At 37.5% G+C, this 27,164-nt stretch overlaps 1 protein-coding gene across 1 annotated transcript; it reads left to right on the forward strand.

Moving 5' to 3' along the window:
* Positions 1 to 652: 652 nt before the first annotated feature.
* Positions 653 to 27,164, forward strand: LOC119720443 (splicing regulatory glutamine/lysine-rich protein 1-like). Its single transcript, XM_038190106.1, has 16 exons — positions 653 to 734; positions 1,265 to 1,421; positions 1,838 to 1,891; positions 3,359 to 3,400; positions 4,804 to 4,866; positions 5,687 to 5,713; positions 7,292 to 7,357; positions 7,598 to 7,620; positions 8,316 to 8,426; positions 16,130 to 16,243; positions 16,516 to 16,651; positions 17,044 to 17,215; positions 17,810 to 17,909; positions 19,683 to 19,763; positions 20,274 to 20,343; positions 27,137 to 27,164. The coding sequence occupies exons 1-16, from the start codon at positions 653 to 655 to the stop codon at positions 27,162 to 27,164; spliced, it is 1,326 nt and encodes a 441-aa protein (XP_038046034.1).

Genomic DNA, 27,164 nt, shown 5'->3' on the forward strand with positions numbered 1-27,164 from the left:
TAGGGCCGAATTTCATCCAAATAAGCTTACAGTCCTGTTTGCGGATTCCATTTTTGTTTTACAAATCCTAAATTGCATGGCCCAAAAAATATGTGTGGACTGGTCGGTCCACACCAGTAGATTTGAGAAATCATCAGAACCAACAATTAGGGGGGTCTGAAAATGGCTGTAGTAGAAATTAACGTAAAAGAATTCTCATAATTCTGTCAAAATTTGAGAAGCAAGATATTCTTGTTAAATTACTTCTTCTGCTGAAAAAAAAAACAATAAAACAGTTCTTTCCATCAATTCGTTTCGGTGATAACAAGGGCAAATATTTTGGAATCTCGTCTTTTTTGGGGCATCGAAAGTTCTTTTATCACAACCATAATGGTAAATTCAACCCGTCTTGAAAGAAAGTTTGGACAGACGAAAAGAAAACAATTTTACGATGAAATTCAATTTATAAAAGAACATTGTTTTTTTTTTATTAGATGAAAGGCATTAGCAATTTCATGAAAAAGGCCACCTTGGGTGTTGCAGGGGCTCTTTGAAAACCTCGCTAAAATAGTCGCTAAGGACATTGGAAAAAAAAAACTCAAGAGCTTTACAATTTGTCTCCCTTTAACAAACTATAGGTACTAACTACAGGACTAAACAGCTAAATACTACTATGGATTCCCCTGTTCGCGAGAAACAAGATGTTTGTGCAGATTTGGAAAAGTCGGAGGAATCTCATTTGTGCACTGTGGCAGGTTCGTATGCCAGTATTTTACATTCGGAATTCATGCGTACATATTGCCTGATGCAGTGTTTTTGTTGCTAAAACTTTCATTTATCGTCCTTTTCATTGATCTGCCCTTCAATAATAAAGATGTGAGGCACTTGTGGTCAAATAGTGTCATTGTTTTTTTCTTCGATTAATGTTAATATATATGGGTTGAGGGAGAAAGAGCTTCAGGTATCCGTTGGCTGAGTTAAAATGTAGTTTTGCATTTCGTCATTCGAGTTATCGACTCACCCGAATAATGTTCTCCTGTCCATGAATTTTGTCAATAGTTACTTTCGAAAATTGTCAATTTCATTTTTTTTGGAAGATACTTCAACGTCACACGGCGCTGAGCAAAATAGTCATGTTTGAGTTAACACAAATTTAAGCTACGATTTCGGATTTCAAAGAAGTGTCACTAAATCATTCTCATCCAATGTTGGGGACAAATGTAATAATTAAAGAAAAAGTTAATGTGTTTTTTGTTTCTGTCGTATATGACTTTCCTCTTCCCAGGGGAAGGATTAAGGAAAAACAGAATTGACGAAAGTCATAAGGCTGAAGACGCTGACCAAGAAAGTACTCCTGATACCTCAAACGGCATTAATGAGAAGCAAGAGCAGACGAGAGACACTTCTGCATCAGCATGGAGATGCATTGGTAAATTGTGCCCGTATAATCTAAAGCTTCATCGTATAATTGTGGAGGCATTTCGGTCCCCCTCGTATTAACCTTTTTTATTTGGTATAAAAAAAAGAGACTCGAAAAAAAAATATTGTATGACCTAAATTAAGTATTCGGTTAGTTTCGAAATAATAATGTCTTATGTACAACTGCGTCTGTTCTTTTATGACTTTGTGCATGTTGTTGAAACATTCGATTTGTGCCCTCATCATTTTGTTGTGAAGGTAAAATTAAATTGCCGCATGACTTTCAACTGTCATTGCAACATTATAACGGACCACCTGGAGGCAATAGAAAAACCTACAATGTTGAGTCTCAGCAATTTTGAAGCATTTTCATTTTTTTTTTTAGTACAGATGGTCTAAAGGTATTAAAACAACCCTTTCTTTTCCATCTTATGCACAGTGGAAAAGCGAAAGAGGAAGAAGAATATGAGGAGAAGGAGTTGGAAAAAGACGTGTAAGAATAGCCTCCTAAAGCTGACGAAAACAAAATAGGCCTGCTTAGGGGCCATTCAGAATTTTCAATGTTTTAAAATTTCGACTTTTTTTCCAAATTATTTTGACCCACCCACCCACCCCTAATTTCGATTAATAAAAAACTGAACATGTACATGTACTTGAACACCATGTACATGTGTGTCTAGTTCAGTGACGGCGTGAAGTTTGCGTTCTTCCTCTTTTATGTGATAAAATATGTGATACCTCACCAACAAGTATCTTTTAACGAAATTCAATCAGAATATTTATCAAATTTTTTTTTAAAAATGTTTAGTTGTATTACTTGTTGGTGTCCCTGCCACACTGGACGATGGTGTAGCCGTGCGTCATGCACGTGGATTGTTTACTTTCGTTTTGACAGGGACTGTACTGAATAGAGTCTGGTGACTGTACATAGAAATTTCTTTGAATAAAACTTGAATCGTTCATTCAGGTGCACTTGTTATGCAAAGCAGGGGCAGTGGTTCAAGGATATCCATGTCGACGTGCAAAAAGTGTGCAAGAACGCGACTTGAATGCCTTTATGTGTTCACAACACAACGACGCTGTTTAGATATTTCATAAATAGATCATGGGAGTTACTTTTCTTTGACTTTTCATACAAGTTTACATAAACTTTAACTGTATGACCTGCAGTGGCGTAGCCACGGGGGGGGGGGGGGGGGGGGGGGGGGGGGGTGTTGGGGGGGGGGGCGACAGCCTTGTCGTCCCCCAGTCGCCTCCCCCACTGAGATTTTGAGTTTCTAAAAAAATTATCATTGATCTACATGACGCCCCCCCCCCATGAAATGTTCCAGCCCCCCCCCCCCAGCGCCCCCCCCCCCCCCCCCAACTGAAAAATTCCTGGCTACGCCACTGACAGTACATACAGGGGACGAAGTTGGAAAAGAAACACGCATCGCGATATCGGAATGTTTGCGCGTAGTAGTTCAGGCAAGTCAAAAGATCTATCTTTCTTTGTTTTTTATCTTTTTTCCATGGAAAGAGAATTTCGATTTTCAATTATTTAGCTTGACCCACCCACCCACAATTTGGAAAAAAGATCGAAATATTAAAACATTGAAAATTCTGAATGGCCCCTTAGACATGAACTAAAACTATGCAAAAATTCATGATAGTCATTTATTGTTTTTTTAATTCATTTTTTACTCCTCCAGTATGGACGAATTGAGTGATTAATTGTTTCTGTTTTAAGGATCCCATATCTCTCTCAAATACCATGTTATTGCCTGAACTATCCTTTTTTTTAAATTTTTTTCGATAGTGTTGTCCCATTGCATTCCAATAATTCACAAGTTGACAACACTTTTCAAAATATATCCTGTTCTTTAATTTCCAGATAAGCTTATCATTTCACTTTTTTTGGTATTTTAAAAAAAATAATCGTCTTTGTCTCTTTTTTTTGGTATCACTTATTTAAACACAGTACAGCAACGGAGGACAAATATGGTGCTAAGAGTGAAAAAGGGTAAGACATTCTTTGAATTTAAGAAGAACAGAGCGCAAGCCGCTAGAACTCTAGAAGCAAGTCCAGATATTATAAAAAAATGTCTGAACTTGAAAAAAAAATGGACATTTGCCTCCCCCTCCCCTTAGCCATTTGATTAACAGCAATATGACTCTGCGCCTTTTAATTTTTCAATTTGTTTGCTTGTCCGGCCGGGGGGGGGGGGGGGGGGGGGGGTCAACCGCTTGGGCCAGACTCGTAATATGCTGCCGTGGGGGGATCGCCACACCTCCTCCACAGCAAGTCTGTTGCTTTCCCAGCATTGAATAATGGCGGTACCCATTTAACACCTAGGTTGAGAGGAGTAATTGAGGTAAAGCACCTTACTCAAGGGCACAACACGCATGGCCACGGCAGGGCTCGAACCCACAACCTCACGATCCTTAATCATGTGCTTTACCACCAGACCACACATCATGCACTATATTTCCTAATAGTGTACAAATGCCCCCTTTTCACGAATATTCTTTGGGGTGGTGGGGGGTTAGACCGTTCACGTGTGACGTCATCTTGTAACATTCGCTACTGCCATTTATATTTTTATTTGGGGGGGGGGTGTGTACATCCCCCCTATCCCCCCCCTCCCCCCCCCCCCCCCCCCCCCCCCCCCCGTTGGAAATGAAGGTCTACCTTGTTTTTCTGGAAAAAAAAGAGTAAATTATATCAAAGGTTCCTTACTTTTTTTTTTAAAATAAAATTGTTATTGTAAGACGTATGCAGAGTTGTAATGACTCGAGTCAATGACTCGACTCGAGTCCGACTCGAGTCACAAGTTTGGTGACTCGACTCGACTCGAGTGCCTCATCAGAATGACACGACTCGACTCGAGGAAGGCTAATAAGACTCGAGGCCCCCCCCCCCAAAAAAAAAAAAGAGCAAACGTTTGCGAAAAATATTCGCAATGACTTTATACGCCGGTGCCCAGTTTTGTTCACGTCACGTTAGTATGTTCGCGAATGATGTATACATTACGTGGTTTGGTGCAGTGTCTCCAATAGTTTTCATTACAAGTCAAAGGTGGTGTCACCACATGTAGTAGCCCGAATGTAAAATTAAAAAGCACAAAAAATGACTTTCTGTCTTGTGTTTTATTTATTGTAGGCCTATAGTGTTCAAGTATTTATGACTCGAATTGACTAAATACTGGACTGGACTCGACTCGACTCGACTACACACTGTGACTCGACTCGACCTTCTTGCCCTAGTGACTCAACTTGACTCGAGTTACTCCTTTAAAATGCCTCGACTTGACTCGAGTCACAAAAATCAGTGACTCGTTACAACTTTGAACGTATGTCGTTTCGCAACTGGTCAGGTAAATCAATTTGTCACATCGTTTGATATTACTTTCAACTCGGATGCAGACACAAGGCCAAAGAGGAAGACAGAGAAGAGGAAAACTACACAGAAAAGGAGGAAGAGAAAATGTAAGTCAGCTTTGCAGCCCAGGACAAAAAGAAGTATCATAAGCTACACTCATCCAAAAAAGAAAGTCTCCCATTTATACTTTTTTTGTCCAACTCAAAAACTATACTTGGTACATCTTGCTAAAAAATACGAATGATCAGTATAGAATTACCTCAGCAATCCAGCCATACTCTTTGTTTGGCCCAAAACAGTGATAATGTGTACAAAATTTAATATGCAATTTATGACAAATGGAACCGAAAAAAATTGCACTTGTGTATACTTGCAAGGCGAGTGTGAACCACAACTTCCAAAAACGAGCGAAAGGAGCTAAGTAGTTTCTGAGTTAGACAAAAATATATTGGAAGGGGGGGGGGGGGGCTTCTTTCTGTTTTGGTTGAGTGTAGAAGTGAGTCATGGTGAGAATTTCTTTCATTTAAATTTACTGCAGTGTTGGCCTGACATGTAACGAAAGCCAATGAGAATAAGATGTGTTATTGCTCAGTCTAATTCCACACAATTCCAACAAAAATACAATGTTGGAGAGCTTTGGAGATCAAAATCTTGTTTTGATTCAAGAAAGAGAATCCCCTTGCATACAGTTCAGACAAAATTAAACACAGTTTAACAAAACAAATTAACACACAACCATCCTATTATATACTCCTGTCCAGTTTATTCTTATTTAAATTGAAAATAAACAACCTGAAATATTTGTATTTCAGTTCAATTCTGTACGGATCAATACATTCTTAATTATACTTCAATGTTTACTTATTTAAATATTTTGTGAGTTGGACTGCAATAAAAAAAATTCCATTCTTTTTTTATTCTACACAGGGTTAAAGCCAAGGCGGATGAAGAAAGGTAATTAGAGCATTCGACAACAGACAGAAAAAAAGCAGAATACTATTTAAGATAATGAACTATTTTTTAACGCAACGAATATTTGTCAGCGTCTCCCAGTTTTTACCGAGGCTTTCGTTGTACATAATGACCCCGACTCCGATCGGCTGAAGATTATGTGCATATTTAAACGACAAAGACATCAAAGTTAAAGACAATTATGGTTCGTGCAGTTTTGGGGACATTTTGGAATATATATATTGCGGTATTGACAGTCATTAAGATGAGCCATTATTTTACTGTCTAGTTCTGTACATATTCACGCCAAAAGGTGATCTTATAATATATTTTTTTTTATTGAGAATTGTTTAAGGATTGAGAACCTCCCCCGTTTCTGAAAGGGGGGGGGGGGGGCAATGCTCACTGTAAGCACTGTAGGGAGAAGGCTGATCGCGTATTTTCTAAATTGGTCTTCGTTTACAATTTTAACAATGTACATCTAAAGCAAACAACAAAAATATCATATAAAATAATTGATCGATTGATTCTTGAATCTTGATTTTGTCAGAGAGAAGAGTTAGTTTTGAAAAGAGTGAATGGCATTTTGAGTTAAATGGATTTGTTTTGGTCGATGTTCACTTCACACAGGTGTGCCAGTGCTCAAAGTAATTGTTTTGAAATGTTTAATTTCTTGCAAGGTCTTATAACATGTATATGTTGTATTTCCATCTGTAGGCCCAACACAAAATATGTCTCACACCTCAACTCAGACTGGGGAAGAAAGCAGAACAGATTCCCCAACAGCTGAAAGTGACAGACAGGGTAATTCCGAATACTCTGACCGATCTGGGGAATCACATTCTTCTGATGTAGAAGGTACGAATATCAATAACTGCGCAGTTCGCTTATAAACGAGATATAGCCTAACGTGTTATTTGGAAAGCAAAATGTCCCCTCTGTTATTTTCAGTACATCTATTGGTAATCGGTTTGCAACTGTGCACTTCTGGAGCTAAAACGTTAGGTAAGCCTACGAAGTTAAGGTAGACATAAACAACCATATAGATTAATAGTACACACATGTTGAGTGGCTCAGAGTGAAATGGGAGAAATGTTATCGCAAGATAAAATCTGGACTTTTCCAATTCACGAAGCGACGTAATGTAGACCTAAAGCAGTATATTACTTATTACCTAATAGTGTACAAATACAAATTTGACGTCATCTTCTAACATTCACTACTGCCGTTTCATTTTTGTTTGGCAGCTTGGGGGGGGGGGGGCGCTAAACAACATGTGGTTGGGTTTTTTTTTTTTGGGGGGGGGGGGGGCTAATACCCCCTAGCCCCCCTCCCCCCGGCCCCACTGCACATCCGCGCCTGGTTGTATATCATTTGACTTAAATGCAAGGAATATTACAAAGAATCGTTGGAAATGAATATAAACACAATCTTCCCATGTTACCTTGAAACAAAATATGATTAAATTATATCAAAAGATCCTTACTTTCTTTTTTAAAAACAAAGTTGTTATCACGATGTTGAACAATTGTTCTTGGAAATTTTTCAAATTGTTTTATCATTCTTTCAACCCTAATGCAGACGCAAGGCCAAAGAGGAAGACAAAGAAGATGAAAACTACAAAGAAAAGCGGGAGGAAGAGAAAATGTAAGTCACCTTTGCAGCCCAGGACAAAAAGAACTATCATAAGCTACACTCACCCCTAAAAGTAATTCCCCCTTCCAATTATTTTTTGTCTAACTCAAAACCTACTGAGTACTGCTTGCTCAAATAACAACCAATCAGTTTAGAAATTCCTTAGCAATCCAGCCATACTCTTTATTTTGCCCAAAACAGTGATAATGTGTACGAATTTACGCAATTGATGACAAATGGTACCAAAAACAGTTGCACTATTGTATACATGCAAGGTGAGTGTGAACCACATGCACAACTTGCACGTATTCAAGTGCCACTATTTTCGGTATCATCTGTCCTAAATTGCATACATTAGAACACATTATCACTGTTTTGGGCAAAATGAAGAGTATGGCTGGATTGCTAAGGAATTTCTGTCCTAATCAGTCGTTATTTGAGCGAGAGGTGCTCAGTAGTTTTGAGTTAGACAACAAAGTATTGAAAGGGGGGACTTTCTTTTTTTTGGTTGAGTGTAAATTTAAAGCAGAGTATTTTCTTGCATGGCCTAATATCAGTTGTTTTTCCATACTAGGCCCAAAGTTTTTCCATGTAGGCCCAAAACGAAATTGGTCTCACACCTCAACTCAAACTGGGGAAGAAAGCAGAACAGATTCCCCAACGGCTGAAGGACAGGGTAATTCTGAATACTCCGACCAATCGGGGGACTCTCATTCTTCTTCTGTAGAAGGTACGAATATCAATAACAGTGCATAGTTCGCTTAAAAACGAAAAATCGTGTTGTTTGGAAAGCAAAATGTTCCCTCTGTTATTTTCAATACATGTATTGGTTATCGGTTTACAACTGTGCTCTCCAGGAGCTAAAACGTTAGGTAGGTCTGCGAAGTTAAGGTAAACAGCCCTATTCGATAGATATGTTCGTCATGTTTGAATCAAGAAGTGTTACCTCGTAATATCTTATCTCTAACAGAACAAACCAACACTGGACAAGAGAGCGAAGGAGTAACAACTCCAAAATCTGATGACCGAGATGAAAGAGCAGAATCCTTAGGCCCTGACGATGAGAAGCAAGAGAACTACGGTAACACTATCTTGTTGTCTGATCACACGCTGTTAAAAAAACTGTAAATTACATTGCAAACAGTGATTTAGCGAAGGGACGGGGTTACCTACCCCAATCACCCCCCCCCCCCCCCCCCCGGGGGTATTGGATAAAGTTCACCAATTAAAACAAAAAAATAAAACTGAACACTAAAATGTACCACCTATCTACTATGTGTTTTGTGGCAAAATAAAAAGACAATAACACTTTTAGTCCGTGGATATTCAAATAATGTAAGCCCATTCAGCTCTTTTTTTTATCCTTATATATTATATATATTATATTATCCTTATATAATTATATATATATTGTACAACTAATATTTGTCACTTACTCGTTAATGTCCTTTCCAATTCACAGGGAAAAGGCCACATAAAAAGTTCAGGAACAAAAGAAGAATGAAGAGGAAACGTAAGGAGCGAGTTCCAGTAATGGATCAAGCATTTTCCAAACATGGAAGGGGGACGTGTGCTTGGGTGTTCAGGTCAACGATTTTCTAAGAGGAGAGGGAGGGGTGTCGATGAGGCGTTGAAGTCAATTCGTGATACATAACTCGTGATCTATAGATTGTCGTGTCAGTATTATAGCGACATGGCTTGGGCGATAACTAATGTTGTCGCCCGTTTGTTCAAACGCACTTTTAGGAATGTATTGTCGCAAACCGTCTAGATCGATTCCTCGTGGTCCAAAAAAAATAACTATACCGAAATTCGTGGAGGCAAGATAAGGTAAACTTGGGTAATATTGTCATTATATATTTGTGCACAAGTCTATGGGAAGGTCGCCCTATGATAGCATTCAGTGAGAGAGACACTATCACTTTTAGTCTGAAAAAAATCAAATAATATTGAATGCCCGATCTGTTTTTTTATAGTACGTTGATAGTATACTACTGAAGCAATAATATAACTTCAGTGTACCTTCAATTATTTTGTAAATGTCCTTTTCAATGTACGCAGAAAAAAGGCCAGAGAGGATGACCAGGAACAATACGACAAAGAGGAAGAAAAGTGAGTAGAGTTTTGCAGCTCATACTATTGTCTGAATTCCAAAACAAAATCTATCTCAGTGTGAGGAACAAAAGGACCATTCACTTGATAATCCCTAAGAATTGAAAGTCATCTCAATGAAAGGTATCCCATGGATTGAGTCGACATGCATTGTATATCCCCGACCATCTATAAAAAAAAACAATGCACAGTCAAACGAAATTGTAACCCACAGTTGAATTAATTGTAAAGTCGTCTCTTTGTTATTTCTAATAATTTCAGTTATAGTCCAGCGAATATTTGAAAAAGTGTGCACTTTTGCATAAAAGCATGAAACTTGGCGCAGATGTTCATAATCATGCGAGCAAATGTTTTAGATGTGGAGCTATCGCAAATTTACCCTTTTAGGGGCGTGGCATTAATTTTAAAGGGGGGGGCTGGACTTGTCGTGACCGCAGTGAAAACGGTTGTTCCCACTTGTCACAAGAGAAGGAAATTTCACAAAGACATAATTATATCGATTATAAGTGTTTTCCAGATTTGGAGCCACCACAAAAGTACCTTTTTGGGGGTATGGCAGCCATTTAAAAAAAAAAGGGGGTAATTATTATGCCCACCTTCGGAAAAACTTTGCCCATAATTTATGAACGAATAAAACATCTCACAGACTTTAATATTTATGAAGAGAAAAAATCCTGATGTAGAGCCATCTTGAACACACCCTTTTAGGGGCGTGGCAACCATATTAGATAAAAGGGGTGGGGTTTTCATTATGCCCACCATGGAAAATATTATAGACTGTTTCGTTGCACATAAGATATACAGTTAATATTGTGTATACTCAGTTTTATTACCTACTCTTCAACAGGCGAGTCCAAAGGTGTAAGCCTTAATTATGAAACAAGTGGGTTTTTTATCACTCTTTAAGCGGATAACACTTAATCAAATTAGAGTTCATACAACTTTAAATTGGCACACCAAAATAGACAACCTCGAGTATTTGTATGTAAACAATACTGTGGGGTATAACGACGATCGGTTTTACGAAATTTGTGAGTAAAATTGTCCTAACAAGTTTGGATGATTTTTTTTCTAAACAGGGAAGAAGCCAAGGAGGATGAAGAACTGTAAGTAGAGTATTTGACAAGTATCAGAAAAAACAGCAAGATATTGAACTCCTTATCTGTGGTTTGTTTTTTTCATTTGAATTTGTTCTGTCCCAACGTTTATTCTTTGATTTTGTTTTTTATCCCTTTATGATGAAACCCTAACTTTGAGTAGCCCTTCACGGTCTTGTGATGGCAAAATCTAAAAAAAAAAAAAATAATAATAATAATATTATACTCGGACTCACTAATAAATGAAACCCAAAACATAACTATTTGTGTGTCTTGCCACAGCTTCAAACAATTTATTGAAACCTATTTGCCATATACCGAATGTGTTTGGGCAAGCTGGCCTCAGGAATAATATATATGGGCTACCAGGCCCAAGCATATCAACCTCATTAATCAAGGGACACCCAGGTCCAATGTACATGTACATCAATTACCATTTGGCACCCAGGCCAATTATTAATGAATGCATGGTCACCCAGGCCCAGAAGTAATCATGCCAGAACCAAATGATCTGGTCATCATTTTGGGGACAGCCATGGTTGTGTTATGGAAGATACAGCACACCCAAACCCGTGGGTACATAAGAGAGAATGGCTGACCCCTTACAAAGTTAACATCACAATGTGTTATAACACACATCAATATCCGTGACAATATCAACTGGTGACAATAACCATAACAATAATGATACATGTCCAATCATGTACATGTATGTATTAGGAGATGGCTGTCTTCGAATCCTGTTAAAACGCCACTTTTAATGAAACCTTTAAGAGAAGGCAGGAGCAAGGGTGGTGGTGGGCAAATTGATCCAGCTTGCTCAAAATGCTGTGACAGAATGACCCACATATAGTACATGCAGTACATGTGCATGCATTGTGTCACTGTTACATATCATTAGTGCTTCAAGCTGTCTGCTGATTAGTCTAAACTCTTGGATGTGATTGGTCCAATCTATGAATAATTAGTGCTAGGATCCTGCTCAGGATCCCAACTTTTGCAATACCCCAAGTTTTTAAGTGTTTTAATTGCCACAGAGGGGGGCTGATTGAATGGAAAAAAACAGAGCAAATATGCCAACAATTATAAAAGCTGTTGGAGACAGCAACAGTTACTACACATGACAGTGTAGCTTGTAGAATAAACTTACTTTTAACTATGAGAAATTGCAGACCTGTATAAAGGATTTTGTCAAAATACATGCATTGTGACATAATCTCATAATAAAAAGGTATGGGAGACAATCGCACATTTCTAAACGTCATGAACAATTGGCGGCATGCGCTTAACAGATACTGCGCATATACCCTCTTCACACAATGTTAGTGTTTCAGGGACATTAGGGAATACGCCAGAGGGATATTTGGAGTCATTAGGATAACCAATTGTTTTTAAGTATATTTCTTCACATTTCATGCCAAAACTTTGGGGATTTTTTTCACCCTTTTTTGTTTCTATGATTGTTGAAGGTTGGAAATCTTTCACTCAGATTGTGATAACCAGTCGTAGGTCATGTCGTTGAACCGTTTTTAATTAAAGCTATATTCATCTGGTTTCACCTTTAACAGGTGTACAGGTGTTTTGCATTTATACCTCAACTGCTTCGACTGCTAAACATCAAACAGTTTGTGGTAAGTCCTTTTCAACTTTTCTTTTCAAATTTAGAAGCTCACGCATGAAACGTATAATTTTGTGTGAATTCTTAAAGAGAATTGAACGTTGCATTGAAACTTGAAACGTAATTGAGGAATAACAAAATTGTGTTTGTCGCTCTAAGTAAATGTGGTTTTATTATACTTTGTGGAAAAAAATCGAAACATGGCTAACACAACACCTAATAATGCTGACGAAAAAAGCAGAACATAGCCTATTCCCGAAAAGCTTATCGTGAGAGACGACGAATCTGAACATTCCAAAAAAATGACAATCTCATTCGTCTTCTGTGTAATTTATGAATATCAATAAGTTCATAGCTCGCTTCTATACAGTGGGTACAAAAATGCAAACAAAATATAACGGAATGCCAGACGTGAAATCGTTAATCAAAATAGATAATATATGTATGCTTTAAAACATAGGTCTTTCCTCCTTCAAATGAAACATCAAACGTCCAAATCTGATAATGTTTGATAGAGTTATGAGTAATTTTCCAAGAGAGGTCAAATTGACCATGGGACCAAGTTTTCGATTTTAGGCATTGGGACGGAGGTATCCTAATTGCCTCTGTGTGGATGATTGCCCGGCCTACAAAAAAATTGTGTTAAGCAAATAAACACAATTCTTAACACTATCTTGCTATCATTTTGTAAACATATTGACAAGCTAAACATGTTTAATATGATGTGTTAGCAAGAAAGTGTTTAGAATTGTGTTTACTCACTAAAGACAGTTTTTTTAGGCCAGTTTTATATCCACAAAAGCAATTAGGCAACCTTTGTCCCAGTGCCTGAAATTCAAAACTTAGACCCATGGTCAATTTGACCTCTCTAGAAAAATTACTCGTAATCTGTAAAAAAAAAATAAAAAAACGTTTGATGTATCATTAATAAGGTGGGAAGACGTATCTTTCAAACCACATAGCTATAAATTATTGTCCATGATGATTGCATATTCTACGTCCGGCATGCTGTTTGAAAAGAAAAAATATTTCCCTGTTATTTTCCATACATGTATTAGTCATCGTCGGCTTCTGTACTCCCCTTGAGCTACCACGTTAGGTACAAATTTATGATAGATGACACTACATGCCAACGGACAGATATACACCATAACTTTGTTTAAGTAAGTGTTAGAACCTACCTCGGAATTATTTCTTTTCTTTAACAGGACAAACCTATACTGGACAAGAGAGCGAAGGAGTGAATACTCCACAAAGTGATGATCGATATGAAAAAACAAAAACCTCTGGGTCGGACGATGCTCTCTGCCTCATCGTTTGTGCTGGTAAATACATTTACCAAACTTACAACAACTCTGAAGCAGATGGCATACCTATTACCTAAAATACCTCTTTTTTTAATGAGAAATAGCTTGGCGATAACCAAGACGCTTGTTTGAACAATATCGAACTAAGTTACACCCCTTCACCTCTGCATTAAATTTTACTAATAAAATTAAAGATAGTGCTTCCTTTTTCCAAACTAACCTTCCTATATAGGTTCTTAGAGTATTGTGGAAGAACCACCTGGTATATATTACACCTCATGTTGAAAGATCCGTTTTTTCGTAATTAAACTGATTTTGTTTTGTTTCGTTTTCATTGTAATAGCGCCCTGAGCACCTTGGTGGATATGTGCGCTTTATAAAACTTCGTTATTATTATTATTATTATTATTTCCATATTTGTCATGACACGTAAACAATAAACCCTGAATTGAAAAATATATAACTAGAATTTACCAAAACAATTATAAATAAATTAGTTTACTTTTTGGGCCACTGAAGAAGATCTTGTTGAGATCGTAACATCAGGCCGCCTTACTTTTTTAGATTTAATTTAAAAGTAGTACCGTCAGTTCTGTATTTTGTGTTAAAGTTAGACACTCTTATTTTGGTCAGAAGATGATATTGAAACATTTCAAATAATATTGAAAGCCGAATATATTATTTCATGTTACATAATAAATTGATATTGTGACATTTTGCTATGGTATTATAATCTTATAACTTGTAACGTATACCAAATTTTTTTTTCAATACACAGAGGAAATACCACAGAAGAAAACCGGGAGCAATAGAAGAAGCAGGAAGAAAAGTAATTAGACATTTCGGTGCATTGAATTTTGTTCTTAACTGTAAAGAAATTTGAGCAGCAGAACGAAAGCACATTTCAGGAACTTTTCTAAAAAAAAAATTGGAACCTTGGGATGAAGTCGCCATGGATGTTATAGCCCTGACCATCTCCCCTTTATTAATAGATATCGAAAGATCATTTCTGTTTACAAATAGTTATTGTAAGACTTATGATGTTTAGTATCCTTCAAAGGAATACTTAATCACCTGACCTTTAAGAACTCTTAATTTTAGCGACAATGTGGCACAGTGTAAAACGGTACTGCATTGCGAGGCATGCTAGTCTTACTTGGTAAATCATTCCAAGGCAATAGTTGGGTAACCGTAGATTAAAAGCAACATTGTCTTACTAAAGTACTGACAAAAGACGCCCAACTCCACATTTGCTCTTCCTGTTAAAAGAACGCACAAAGACTCTACAGGAAGAGTCACAAATATCGAAACCCAAATGTCGGGACTATTGTTTAAGTTCAGTTCTGCATGCATCACTTTTAAATTCTTAGATATGAAAGCCCAATTCATAAGCTTGCTTTTAGTACAAGAAGGCCTAATTCAAATCGGTTGTTGTGTTTAATATTCCGTAACTTAAAACTTACATGAGTGATTTGAATGATACTTTTACTAAAAGAAAGCTTATGAATTGGTCTTTCATATTCTTAATTTTGAAAGTGCTACATGCAGAACTTCACTAAAGCAATAATCCTGACATTTGGGTTTCGGGTTCTTTTTACTCACCCTGTATTATAAGGTCGAGGAATAAATATATAAAGAATGTTTCATTAATTGAATTTAGAAATAAATACATTATGTTGATTTGAAATGGTGTAAAAAAACAAGTTATTTTTTGAATGACTATTAAAATACCGAGTGTCTTTCAATATTGTGTAGGGCAAAAACGAAACATGCCTGACACCACATCTCAACATGCTAATCAAGAAAGCAGATCAGACTCCCAAACAGCTGATTGTGACAGACAAGACGATTCTGAATACCCCGAAAAATCTGGGCAATCTCATTCGTCTACTGTTAAAGGTACGAATATCAATAAAAGTTCACATTTCGGTTAAATACGAAATAGTGTGCAGTTTCGCAAGCAAAATATTTCCTGTTATTTACTTCAATCGTTTATCAGTGAGAATAAGATGGGCTGCATCCTCAAGCTCGACACAGGCAAGAAGACGCTCATGCGGACGTTAAGTTTAGTATATGAAATTGTGTCTCGCAAAATTGTTTCTTCACTCTCTTGTCAAAAAAAAAATAAAAATACACAAGACAGTGAAGGAGTAATGACACCACAATCTGATGACCGAGATGAAAGAACAAAATCCTGCAGCGACATGCAACGACAATCAAAAGAAGTACGGTTACACAAGAAAAGTTGTAATGCTCTTTTCATGATACGCTGGTAAAATTAGTTGACATTATAACTGCCAAGCATGCTGCAATGTTTAATAAGATGGCATATATTTCACTTTGTTGTAAAGACTAATAGCTAGGCGCTGACCAAGACACTCGTTTTTAACAATGTTGAAACATGTTAAACACCCCCACTCAGTATTAAACTTTACCACCAAAATTACAGACAGATGTTTCTTTCACACCGACACACCTTGACATTATGTACAAACTCCCACGATTGTGGAAAACATCTGTTCATATGGACTGAGAGATTTTTCTTCAACGAGCTTTCGAAAAGTAGAAACAAAGAGGTTAAATAAGTAATGTCTGCTGATTCATGGTTAAAAAAATATTTGTAATGAATCAATAACATATCTCAATACAGGACATTCCGAAGAAGAGACCAGTGTTAAGAATCTCCAAATTGATCAACCTATCCGTAATGAATCTAGCGAGAAGCACCAAGAGGCTAAGGTTCCTGATGTCTCGAATGCAAAAGGTAAATAGCACAAATAGCTTTAGGATGTTGGAAGTTATGTTGTCAAATTCACAATGGCATGAGACATCTTATATTCAAATATCTACTTTAGATCAATTTGGAAATAAAATACCGAATATTTGAATTATCAATTCGATTTGGTAAAGCGAAATGAGAATGGTCTGCAAACAAACAAATAAACAAACACTGATGAAATCATAGGTAATAAAATTAAGCAACTTTTTACATTTTCAACTTGTAATCATTTCGTTTATATACTATTATTTTGATAGGAAGAAGAAAGGAGGAGGCTGCCGCTAAGTTCAATCACCCCAAGGGAGAGAGAAGCACAGACAGTTTGAGGCAAGGGAAATCTGCTAATGCTTCGAACTCTCGAACCTCCTCAGTATCAACAGACCAGAGAGACAGGTGTGAACGGATCTCTTTTGTTCTGTTAGAACTTCTCTCTGGCATGTGAAAAGAACTTCCCACGTAAAGTGTTTGTTGAAGTGTTTTAGCAGGCTTTCCTAGCCCTTCTATAGTCATTATTTTATAGCTTATCACAGGTTACGTCTCTTTGAGAAAACGTTAATGAAATGCCTCTATTATCTCAATTACTGTTACCTCATCTAAATGAAATGTCTAAGTAAGTTTATCTCTAGCTCTAACTAGAAGTAACGTTCTTAAGTAATACCCCCATCTTGTTGCCCACAGAATACATAGACCAAACACACGCTAGGAGTAAAATATCTTTTGACAATGTTTTCAAACACGATGTCTTTTAATGGATGAAATACCTCCCTATTCTTCTACTTCTACAGTGAAGAGAAGGGAGGACGCCCGATCCAGGTTTTTGTGAATAGTCCGTTGCGATCCCCTTTATGTCTGCAACTGCATCCATCAACCACTATCTCTACTTTAAAAGAATTACTGCAAGACAAAATGGGAGTCAACCTGAAGAACCAGCATCTTTTCACCATGCGAAACATTGAAGTAGGTTAATTTAAAGAATCATGTTTCCTTTAGAAATAAAATGCTTCATGTCACTTGCACCAATCTCAGTGCTTATACTCAAACTCCAATTAAGGTAGACAGACACTTAAGTTGAGTGGTTGTGTAACACAGCTTCATGTTTAATTTAAGACCACAACATGTATTCAGATAATGATTCATGACCACTACATGTATTCAGATAGTGATACCTATGACCACTACATATATTCAGTGATAAGCCCATGACCATGTATTCCGGTAAACTTGTAATACAACGGTCGTTGGAGGTTTGTGCACATACAAGTTACAAGTTTACCGGAATACCAAAAAAGTAGGGCAAACCTTAGGCGATACCCCTGTTCACCATAATAACTCCACAATGAGCAGTGATAACAATAACCACTATATAGTGATACCAATGACCACTATCCACACAATCAATCAACAAAGAATGCAACATTATAAATGTTACATACTCAAACCAATAATTATGTTTGCGTTGAGTATAATGACTTTTATCAATCATGTGATAAAATGTGTTCTCCGAAGGGCTGATAAGTCTTGGCTACTTTTCTGTCTTATCTCTTTTATCAGCTTTCTGATGCCGTCTCCCTTGAGGAATGTGGGATTCAGCAAGATACCAACATAGAGCTACGTCTTGTTTCTGGTCTGATGGGAGGTGTTAGGGAACGTGGTAAGTACATTTCAAGGGTCCAAGTGATGACTTTTTCTCAGGAACACATTTTGTTCAACAATTTTACTTATAAATGTATGAAAACTATTTTTTAAAAACTTTTTGCTTAATGTTATTGAAAAGTGCACTTTTTTAAACATTTGAATGTCCGTGTTTTTCCGGACAACTGAGGGCGTTGTTGCTGTGATATCATTTCAGGAAGATACTGTTCAGATTAGGGGACATAACAACGAATCACCATGAACAGCGCCCCAGTGTCATTTGGTGTCCAGCAAATCCTCCCCCCCCCCACCCTTCCTCCCCCTCCTTCCGATCCCCCATCCCGTCCTGCTTTCGAATTTTGATTTATGTCATCCCAATCCCTCCCCCATTCTCGAATTACGTAGAAAAAAAATAGCATCATTATTTTCAATTTCACTATTAGTACAGCGAAATGTGCAAATACAATACCAGCAACAACATGCGTTATGTGATATAGATGCAATAGGAAAAAACACGTACGTAACCGTTGTGAGGTCAAAGATGATTCTTTTTTCAGTGGAATTATGTTTTGGTTGTCTCGGGGGACTTTTTCTTCTGCAGAGGTACCAGTGTTAGCACGTGTAACAAGAGATGAAAAGGAAGACGTTCGCTTGACACGGATTTTAAGGGCTATTGTGGATTTAAAGTTGGTAAGAGACGAAGAAGGATATCTGAAGTCTATATCCCAGGAATGTTTAGGGCTAACTATTGTAAAGGTTGACGGCGTCGAGGATGGATGTATCAAATTTATCGCGCGTGTTAACAGCCGTGAGGGTTTGGACAAGCTATGGGCTTCGTACACCTCCAACGACCTGGCAAATACACTGACACAAACGTTCATCACTGAAGAATTGACACCAGAGAACCGCAGCACCTTGGCCATCCAGGTGAACATACCGCGTAGTAGCTACGATCAGGCATGCCGGGTATTTGAACCAGGTAATTATTGCATCATGTGAAGATCCCTTTTTTAATTTCCACTATTGGGCTTACTATATCAAACGAGGCGAGCAAACCAAATCTACTTCACACCAGGCAAGCTAAGGCAGCGCATGACTTAAGCTGTCACCCTCAGTGGCGTATCCCCTTGAGGATTTTTTTAAAAGATTTTTTTTTCAGTAACTATTTTCATAAAATGTTAGGGAGTTCTGACACGGAAAAAAGCTCCTTATATTATTAAAGCATTGCAATGCGCCGTGAAAATTGGCGTATATTTTCCAATATGCATAATAATGGTCAGTTTTGAAGGGCGCCCCTATTTGGAAAATGGGAACCCGGCTTTTTTATTTTACGGAGGCTAGTTAAGTGTCCGGAGAAACAAAATGTCTACATTTTGACACAGATGTGCGGTTGCGGTTGCCAACCGCCCCGCCCCTCCCCGACACCAAAAGCTGGATACGCCACTGGTTACCAAGTGGGTCACGCACATTCACACTATTTTCTACACAACATATTGTTCTGATGAAGATTAGACCGACAACATGTAGCGGCCATCTTAAGTCTTTTGCCATTCAAATCAATGTAACCAAAGCAAGGCTGGATCTGGAAGGAAAAGAGTCTGGTTCTTTTTGCACAAAAAAAAATTAAATTCAGTTCGGTTTTTGGATACAAGGAATATGACTGAAATGGTGGCAGCTTGACTAAGGTCCATAGACACGCATACCAGTCTGCGCCGTTCGCGACAGTGTAAACCAAAAACTTAGCAGCTTGTTTATACTATCAGTAAGAGTTGTTCACCTTATAATTATCCAGCCGACAACGGAGATCAGAGCAGTGGCAACACTGCTAACCAAGCCGCAAGTCCAGAACCCTTATCTCCAGGTGTCAGTCAAGGTAAATAATTGTTTGCTTTCTGTGCATTTTTTGTTTTCATTTAAAGCAACACAATTATTACTCCGCTTCATGTAAGGCACTAAAACTGATTGAGATGGGGTTAATTTGATTGTCTAATTGTTTTGTTTATTACTTCGGCATATGCCACTGCTTGTTCATTTTATATTTATTCAACAGTGGTTGTCCACTATCCAAGCGGTCCAGTTTTTGTCGGACCAGTGGACCATTCGAATTTCAATCCAAGAACCACAGGTAGGCACTCACATTGCATACTGTTTATTTCGACTGCAATGTTTAAGTATGAGGGCTTAGTTGATAAGATTTTATAAAATGCACGGACAAAACTATTTGTAGGATTCGGTTCGCTTGCCACAAACAAATTATAATGCGTTACCAACGCATAGTGAATCGCATTTCCTCATTTCCTCACGAAATACCAAACTTCTTTTCACTACAAGCGGCAACTGCAATTGTTTATTAACGTTCACATCTTTTGTTTTATATCCATAGAAGAGCAATTACAGCGTCCTCCAAATTCGAAGGAAGCCTTAGACAAGATTAGAAAGGTTTTAGTGGAATGGTACAAGAATCATTGTGGTTATGTTCAATTGATGCCGCAGGTTGACGATGATACCATGCATACGAAGCGCATACACACAATATTACAATTGATCATAAAAGACACTGCAGCGGAAGTAAATGGATGTGCCACTGATAAGCAAAAGGAAGAAATTATAAATTCAACTGAGTATAACAGAATATTCCAAGCAGAGACAAGTGAGGCAGTTATCATTAGGCGCGTTATTTTCATCGGCGAGGGCGGTGCAGGGAAGTCAACTATTATTGATAAGATAGCTTATGATTGGGCCGAAGGGTCAAGTGTGGTTCTCACTAGGTTCAAACTTGTCTTTGTACTAAGGATGGGTGCCCTTGACCAAAGTTCAGACTTGGTGGATTCGATACATGATCAGCTCCTTGGTGATTCGGGGGTATCAAGCGATGAACTGGACAGAATTATAAAAGACAACGAAAGCGAAGTACTGGTCCTTTTGGACGGTTTTGACGAGTTAGGAACGCAAACCCTTGAAAGGGCTCGGTTTGGTTCAATCCTACGAGCACTTAATAATTCAAAATATCGGGGATGTTTCTTTGGTGTTACAACCCGCCCCTCTCATCTGCACAGACTTACGACAGGATCGTTGATACAAAATCCTTGCATACATGTCGAGGTTATGGGCTTTGCTATAGACAAAGTACAGGAGTATGTCAAGAGATTTTTCCATATGAATCCCAACATTGGAAAGCAACTCATGATAATCATTGACAATTCCTCCGAGCTGCGTGATTTGGCGAAAAAACCATTGCTGCTGCTGCTAATGTGTATGTTGTGGAGGAAGAATAAAAAACTTCCAGAAACAACGCCACGCCTCTTTGAACAGGCAGTTGAGTACATGCTCACGAGAAGGTTAGCTGTATTAGACTTACCAGTTCTAACAAAAAAAGGCGTTTTGCTCGAAATAGGAAAAACTGCTCTGCGTGGTCTCCTCGATCACGACCTGAAACTGTCATTTCAAGAAGATGAGTTTGAACCAAATGCGCTAAACGTCGCACTACAGGCAGGCATCCTAACACAATATCGAGTTTTCAAAACCCTGAGGACTCACAACAATACACAATTCGTGCATAAGGTAATTCAGGAATATTGTGCAGCAGCATACTTGAAGAGTCTACAAGCTTCAAATCGGCAGAATGAGTTGACAGAGTCATTAAAGCTCGTGTGCGCATCAGTTGAGAGCATTAACTCCCTGAAATACCTACTTCGTTTTTGTTCCGTTGACAATGAGCAGTGTTTGGCCTCAGTCTTGAAACAGCTGGATAATTCTTTGAAAGAGTACCCAGTTTTTGATGCAATTGCAGCACTCAGTCGAAGTTGTTTGTTCGACAGTAACTCAAATAAAATGCCACATGTACCCGATATAACAAAAATGATCCCGTCAAACACCAAAATAAGTAACACCGAAGATTTTCATAGCCTAGTTTACCTTCTGCAGATCGTCTGTGGGTCAGAGAAATGTGAGGAATTGCTGGCGCACGTCAAATGCATTCTTCTTAATCAGATTCATTCGGTGAATTCCTTGGATTTTGCTCTGAGCCACATGAAACATCTCACACGACTGTTTCTGTGCAGCTGCCCCTTGGATCATTCTAATCTGAGCAGAATGTTACTGTCACTGAATAGCAACGTGGGTTTAGTTGAACTATTCATATATCGCTCTGAAAAGCTGGGTGGTCAAGCTGTGCAGTGGGCGCCTCATCTAAAATCCCTGAAACACATCCAAAAACTTAGCATAGCGATCTGTAACCTGCAAGCCTCAGACATTGGACACATTGCCTCCTCAGTAAGTGACATGCCTAGTCTGACTGACCTTAACCTATTCGGTAATGAAGCACTGGGTGGGTCGGCCAAGTTGTGGTCCCATCACTTTTCACAAATACTACAGGTACATAGGCTGACCTTGAAAGATTGCTCACTGCAATGTGAAGATGTTGAACACATTGCGCCGGCCTTAGCTGCTATGACAAGTTTGACTGACTTGACCCTTTGTGGCAATCAGGCATTGGGTGGATCAGGTCAGTTCTGGCACCGCCACCTGTGTTTAATGAATCAGATTCAGAGTCTTGACATGAGCAGATGCTCACTTGAGTCGGACGACGTGAGATGCTTCGCAGAATGCGCAAAGAATATGCCAAACTTGACCAACCTTGATCTTTTGGGGAACACTGGCCTTAAAGAGTCAGAATCGTGGTTGCACTATGTGGAAGGGTTGGAACACCTCAAGAAGCTTCGCGTTGGTCTAAGCATAAGACGGGATAACCCAAATGGGCCAACCATTATATAAACGGCTCGGACACGAATGCAGTGATTACATAATGAGACCTTTGCTTGTAATCCTTGAATTCGAGCAAAGGAGCAATCAAACCTTTAACACCACGAGGAAAACATGCAGCGTGCTAGAAACAAACCAATACACAATCGTTTTTCCACAGAACCTCCAAAAACCGAAACTCATGTATACTTTTTTTTAAAAGGGAAATATTCTGAAATACGATAGGGCCTACAAGGTGGAACCATGCGACATAGACGATATGCCACTATTTGTACAGAATGGAAAACTGCGAATATTGTAAATAACGAAAATATTCTCAGAAGAGCAGATAATTTTATGATGTATTGCATGTTGAACTATTTTGTTACCGTTATGCATGTATACTACCTATCGGGAATATTATGATTAAGCTTATTCTTCATGAATGAGATTGCCCAAGAATAATAGAAAACCGGATATAAACGGACATACAAATTCTAAGATAACATCAAATGGCCATCTAAGTCTTGTCTGGAACTCCAATTCACCATTTATGGTGATTAAAATTGTTTTGGGCTTGCAGGAGGGGGCTATTGACATAAAAAACTGGGTGGTATGAAAATCTCCATGTGGGTCCACTGCGTAATTTTTTTGGTCTTGCGGCTCTAAGGGGTAAAGGTCTAAAAGATGCATTTCCTGCTATGCTGAAAATATCTTCCTCTAAGATTAAAAAAGTTTGAATTGAGAAAAAAGTCTGGAAAAATGTCATGCCTGTTACGTGAACTTAGTCACTTATAATTTGAAATCTTTATACTTTAATGTATCAATGCAATTTCATTCTAATTCTACTGAATATTAGCTAGTTTGTAGTTGAAAGTAGTAAAAAAAAAAGAGAAAAGTCTTTATAGGCCTATCTATAAAGTGATTCCTGCACGAAGAACATCTAAAAACCGCGAGAAAGTGAGCAAACGTTGTTCAATACCTTAATTTTTATTTTTATAGTATAGGTTTTTTATTTTTATAGATGGATAGTAAGAACGTGGAAATTTGGCTAGGTGGCAGTATAAACTGAATTCCAAAACCAAATCTCCATGAAACAAGTGATTATAAAAGCCGATATGTAAACAGCGTATTAGGTTCCTAGGTGTTGTAGGTGAAATTACAAGATTTGTATTTTGTATTTTTTTCAGTATTAAGATTCCATATTTGAGCATAATTCTTCAGCTGTTTGGCCAGAGAGTCTATAAAAACGTGTTTTGTTTTTATTATGTCTGATGCTGTACAATACACTTTCCACCGTTTTAAACCATAAACTTTCTGTTTTTCATTTAAAGAGTACAAAGTATTCAGAGGAAATGAATTCAGTCTTTCATTTTGAAGTCGAGTCAAAACAACCACGAAGAGAAATGTTTTTGAAATACTCATTTTTTTTTTTTTTTGTATATAATTTCCTGAACAAAATTTATTGCGATGAATTGTAATTTTGTTTGAATGCGTTTTGATAATTGAAAATAGCTCTTTGCTAACAATTTGAATGTTGCCCCTGAATTTTCTTACAACACATTCCCCGGTATATGACCTTATCTAAATATTTTAGGACTGATATTATACATTCGCTTTGGCGTTTGGCTCATTCTATATTACCCTGTCATGTGGTATATACATGCCATTATTCTTACTCGCTTTCTATAATATCTAATTAGTTTCATGACACGGGAACCTTTCGATGGCTAACTTTTGAAATGTATAGGGTCAGAAATGCTGATGTTGTGTACAGGTTTTCCGGCTATTTTAAAACATTTTTCATTCAAATTCACCAACTCTAACATTCAATTTCGTCTGAGAAAAAAAATTCTGGTCACGATTTTACCAAAGCGATTTAATCATATACCATTCAATTTCAAAGTTTTGTCACCACATTTAAACACAGTGTCAAAAATAGTCGTCATTACAGATCAGATTCGTCTAAGCTGTAGCAAAATGGCAGCATTCAGAGATTAAATTCGTCTTATGCCAATCAATTTAAAACTGTTGTTAAGTAAATTAGTCAAGCGTGTGTTATTTGCCCTGTTTCTTGTGTCCGAGGGTATAAACCAAGACAAGATACAACTTATTGAATCCTTTGAACACGATGCCATGGACTACATCCAAGTGGCTGCAACTTTGGGCATTACACGAGTAAAAAAATAAAGACGACCATGTAAAAAAAAAAACAGTCGATGATACTAATTTTTCTATGTTACATTGTATAATGAGACTATAAAAATGTGTTTTAAAGAAAATCGATTGAAAAGAAACAAGCAATACGCCTATATATTTATTAATAACAGGGAAATAACAGAAAAACAGTGGGGAAAATATCCTCTTCTGCGACCTTTATGTTTTCTGCAGAGGATGTCGCAATGAACTGTTACGAAATTGAACGAACTTATCATTACATTGTGTGGCAAAAGATGAATTTGATTTCTGAATAAAACTGTTCGGCAAAGACGCGACAAAATCGAATACTCTTCGCCGAAAATGGGTGTTCGTGGATTGAATCCGATTGAACAACAATTGAAATTGTTTGACGAGACGAAATTAAACATTGGAAATGCACTAAATTGATGTTGATGGAAGACTTTGAATATCAAAAACGGTGAATTCGAATGCTTAATGTTTTAAAATAGCCAGGGAAAACCTATATTAAAATAAAGCGGGTATATGTTTCTGTATGTGAGCCTTGGGTTATAATTCTTGCAAACCGTAAATTTAAAATTATTTTCGTTTTTCAAAGAAATATTATTCTATTGTCAGTAATTTACAATTGTATATCAATTGATCTGAATTAAAAACAGCTTTCTGTGGTCGGTGGGTATTTAAAGTTATAGTCCATCATTTGTAATTTGTGCATTTTGTTCGTTTGAAGCAACAAAAGTGCTCAGAATCTAAAGAGGGGTGCTGAACAACTAACCTGATGGAGTTTCAGCTCAGCTTCAGCTGTATATTATGAGAAAAACAGCATTCTAGGATCTCAATTTCAAATCAAAAGTTGCTGAATCATGTTTGGAATTGCGCCTGAATTCAGCGTCCGAGACACGTTCTCGCTGAGCCGAATGCAGCTACGCGATGTCGCGCACTGATCTGACGAATTATAGCAACCAGGGGTGCGTGTGCGTCGTGCCAATGCTTGCGCGCGCTTCGCCGAATAACAAAACGAACTACTAATTTAAATTTTCCTACGGTGCGTCTTAAGAAGCACCGTTGGAAAGGCGTTCTTTCGTTGATTACTTCAAAATGACAGCTTTCCAGAAAGAATAATTTCACAGGGAGTTTAGTACTACCCCTTACTACCCCTTACTATCTTTCAACCAAGTATGTTTTTCAACAATAATTACGCCAGCCACTTTTCGGATAGCTGCAAATGATGGACTATAGCTTTAAACGATGTTTTGATAAAATGCAATTCATTTTATCGCGGCATCACATGACTTTGGTTTCTTGGTTGATTTGTACGCGTTTTATATAGTATTTAATTGTGCTTTGTAATTTCTGATTTCCCAGTTACAAAACAAACATACTTCCAGAAATAAGAATTGCATAGAAAACTTACCATGCAGAGTGAAAAGAATAAAGACTTTTTTTTATTAAAAACGTAAGAGAAGAAAAGTAAAATTGGACACGCATATTATTTAAGTATTAAGAAGTAATAATGACACGGCACATTGAGATTGCCCGTATTTTAAGCTCATACAAAACTGGCATTCCAAATTTTGACATTGTTACGTGTAATACACCGGACTGAAAACTTGTACGTCACAAACAGGAGCTAAACAAATAAAATGGGAAGAACAAACAGTAAGCCAAAAAGGAAGGGATATATTGAAAAGCCACCAATTAATAAGGCGGGGAAACAATGATTCCTTTGCATAGAAATTAAAGTTCACGACTTTTAATTATGATTCAAAGTCAATCAAAAGCAGAGTGAGGGTAATAATCAAATGTGAGTAATAATCGGATGTCGTTTTTTTTTCATTGGGGTGTCTTACTCTTAGTGTTTTTGGTGGCTTTATGTGTATCCTTTTATGCCCGGTTCACTGATTTTGTTTATTGGGTCGTATTGTCTGGTCTTGTTTTTTTTTTCTTTTGTCCCTTTGGTTTCCTTTTTTGTGTTTATAAATTTGATTATTTTAAAATAAATTTTGCTTATTTGCTGGTTCATTTTTACTTTTTTCATTATTTTATTTTTAATTTTTTTTTATATCATGTTTTTCGATGTACATGTATTCTTATCTGATGGAATTTTGCGTCGGGGTGATATAAATCAAATTAGGTTTTGCCCTTCACCGACGTTTTTTAAACACTGTATACTCAGTGTGTTACCCGTTAAAGAAACGTCGCTGAAGGGCAAAACCTAATTTGATTTACATGTATTCTTGTTTTTATCGTGTATAGGCCTATGGTTTTGTATTTGATTTCTTTTCTGTTTTTATGTTTGTTATCCTTATTGTTATTTTATGTTGTCAGGTGTCTGGTTATACACATCTTTGGATGA

Source organism: Patiria miniata, unplaced genomic scaffold (assembly GCF_015706575.1).
Source record: "Patiria miniata isolate m_02_andy unplaced genomic scaffold, ASM1570657v1 HiC_scaffold_9, whole genome shotgun sequence".
Classification (NCBI taxonomy): domain Eukaryota; kingdom Metazoa; phylum Echinodermata; class Asteroidea; order Valvatida; family Asterinidae; genus Patiria; species Patiria miniata.

What these genes read in the sequence shown, in the direction of transcription:
- LOC119720443 (XM_038190106.1), top strand. Translation starts at nt 653, where the DNA reads ATGGATTCCCCTGTTCGCGAGAAACAAGATGTTTGTGCAGATTTGGAA. An exon ending in TCATTTGTGCACTGTGGCAG is followed by an intron (nt 735 to 1,264) that starts GTTCGTATGCCA and finishes TCCTCTTCCCAG; the next exon opens with GGGAAGGATTAAGGAAAAAC. An exon ending in AAGCGGGAGGAAGAGAAAAT is followed by an intron (nt 7,358 to 7,597) that starts GTAAGTCACCTT and finishes TACCAAAAACAG; the next exon opens with TTGCACTATTGTATACATGC.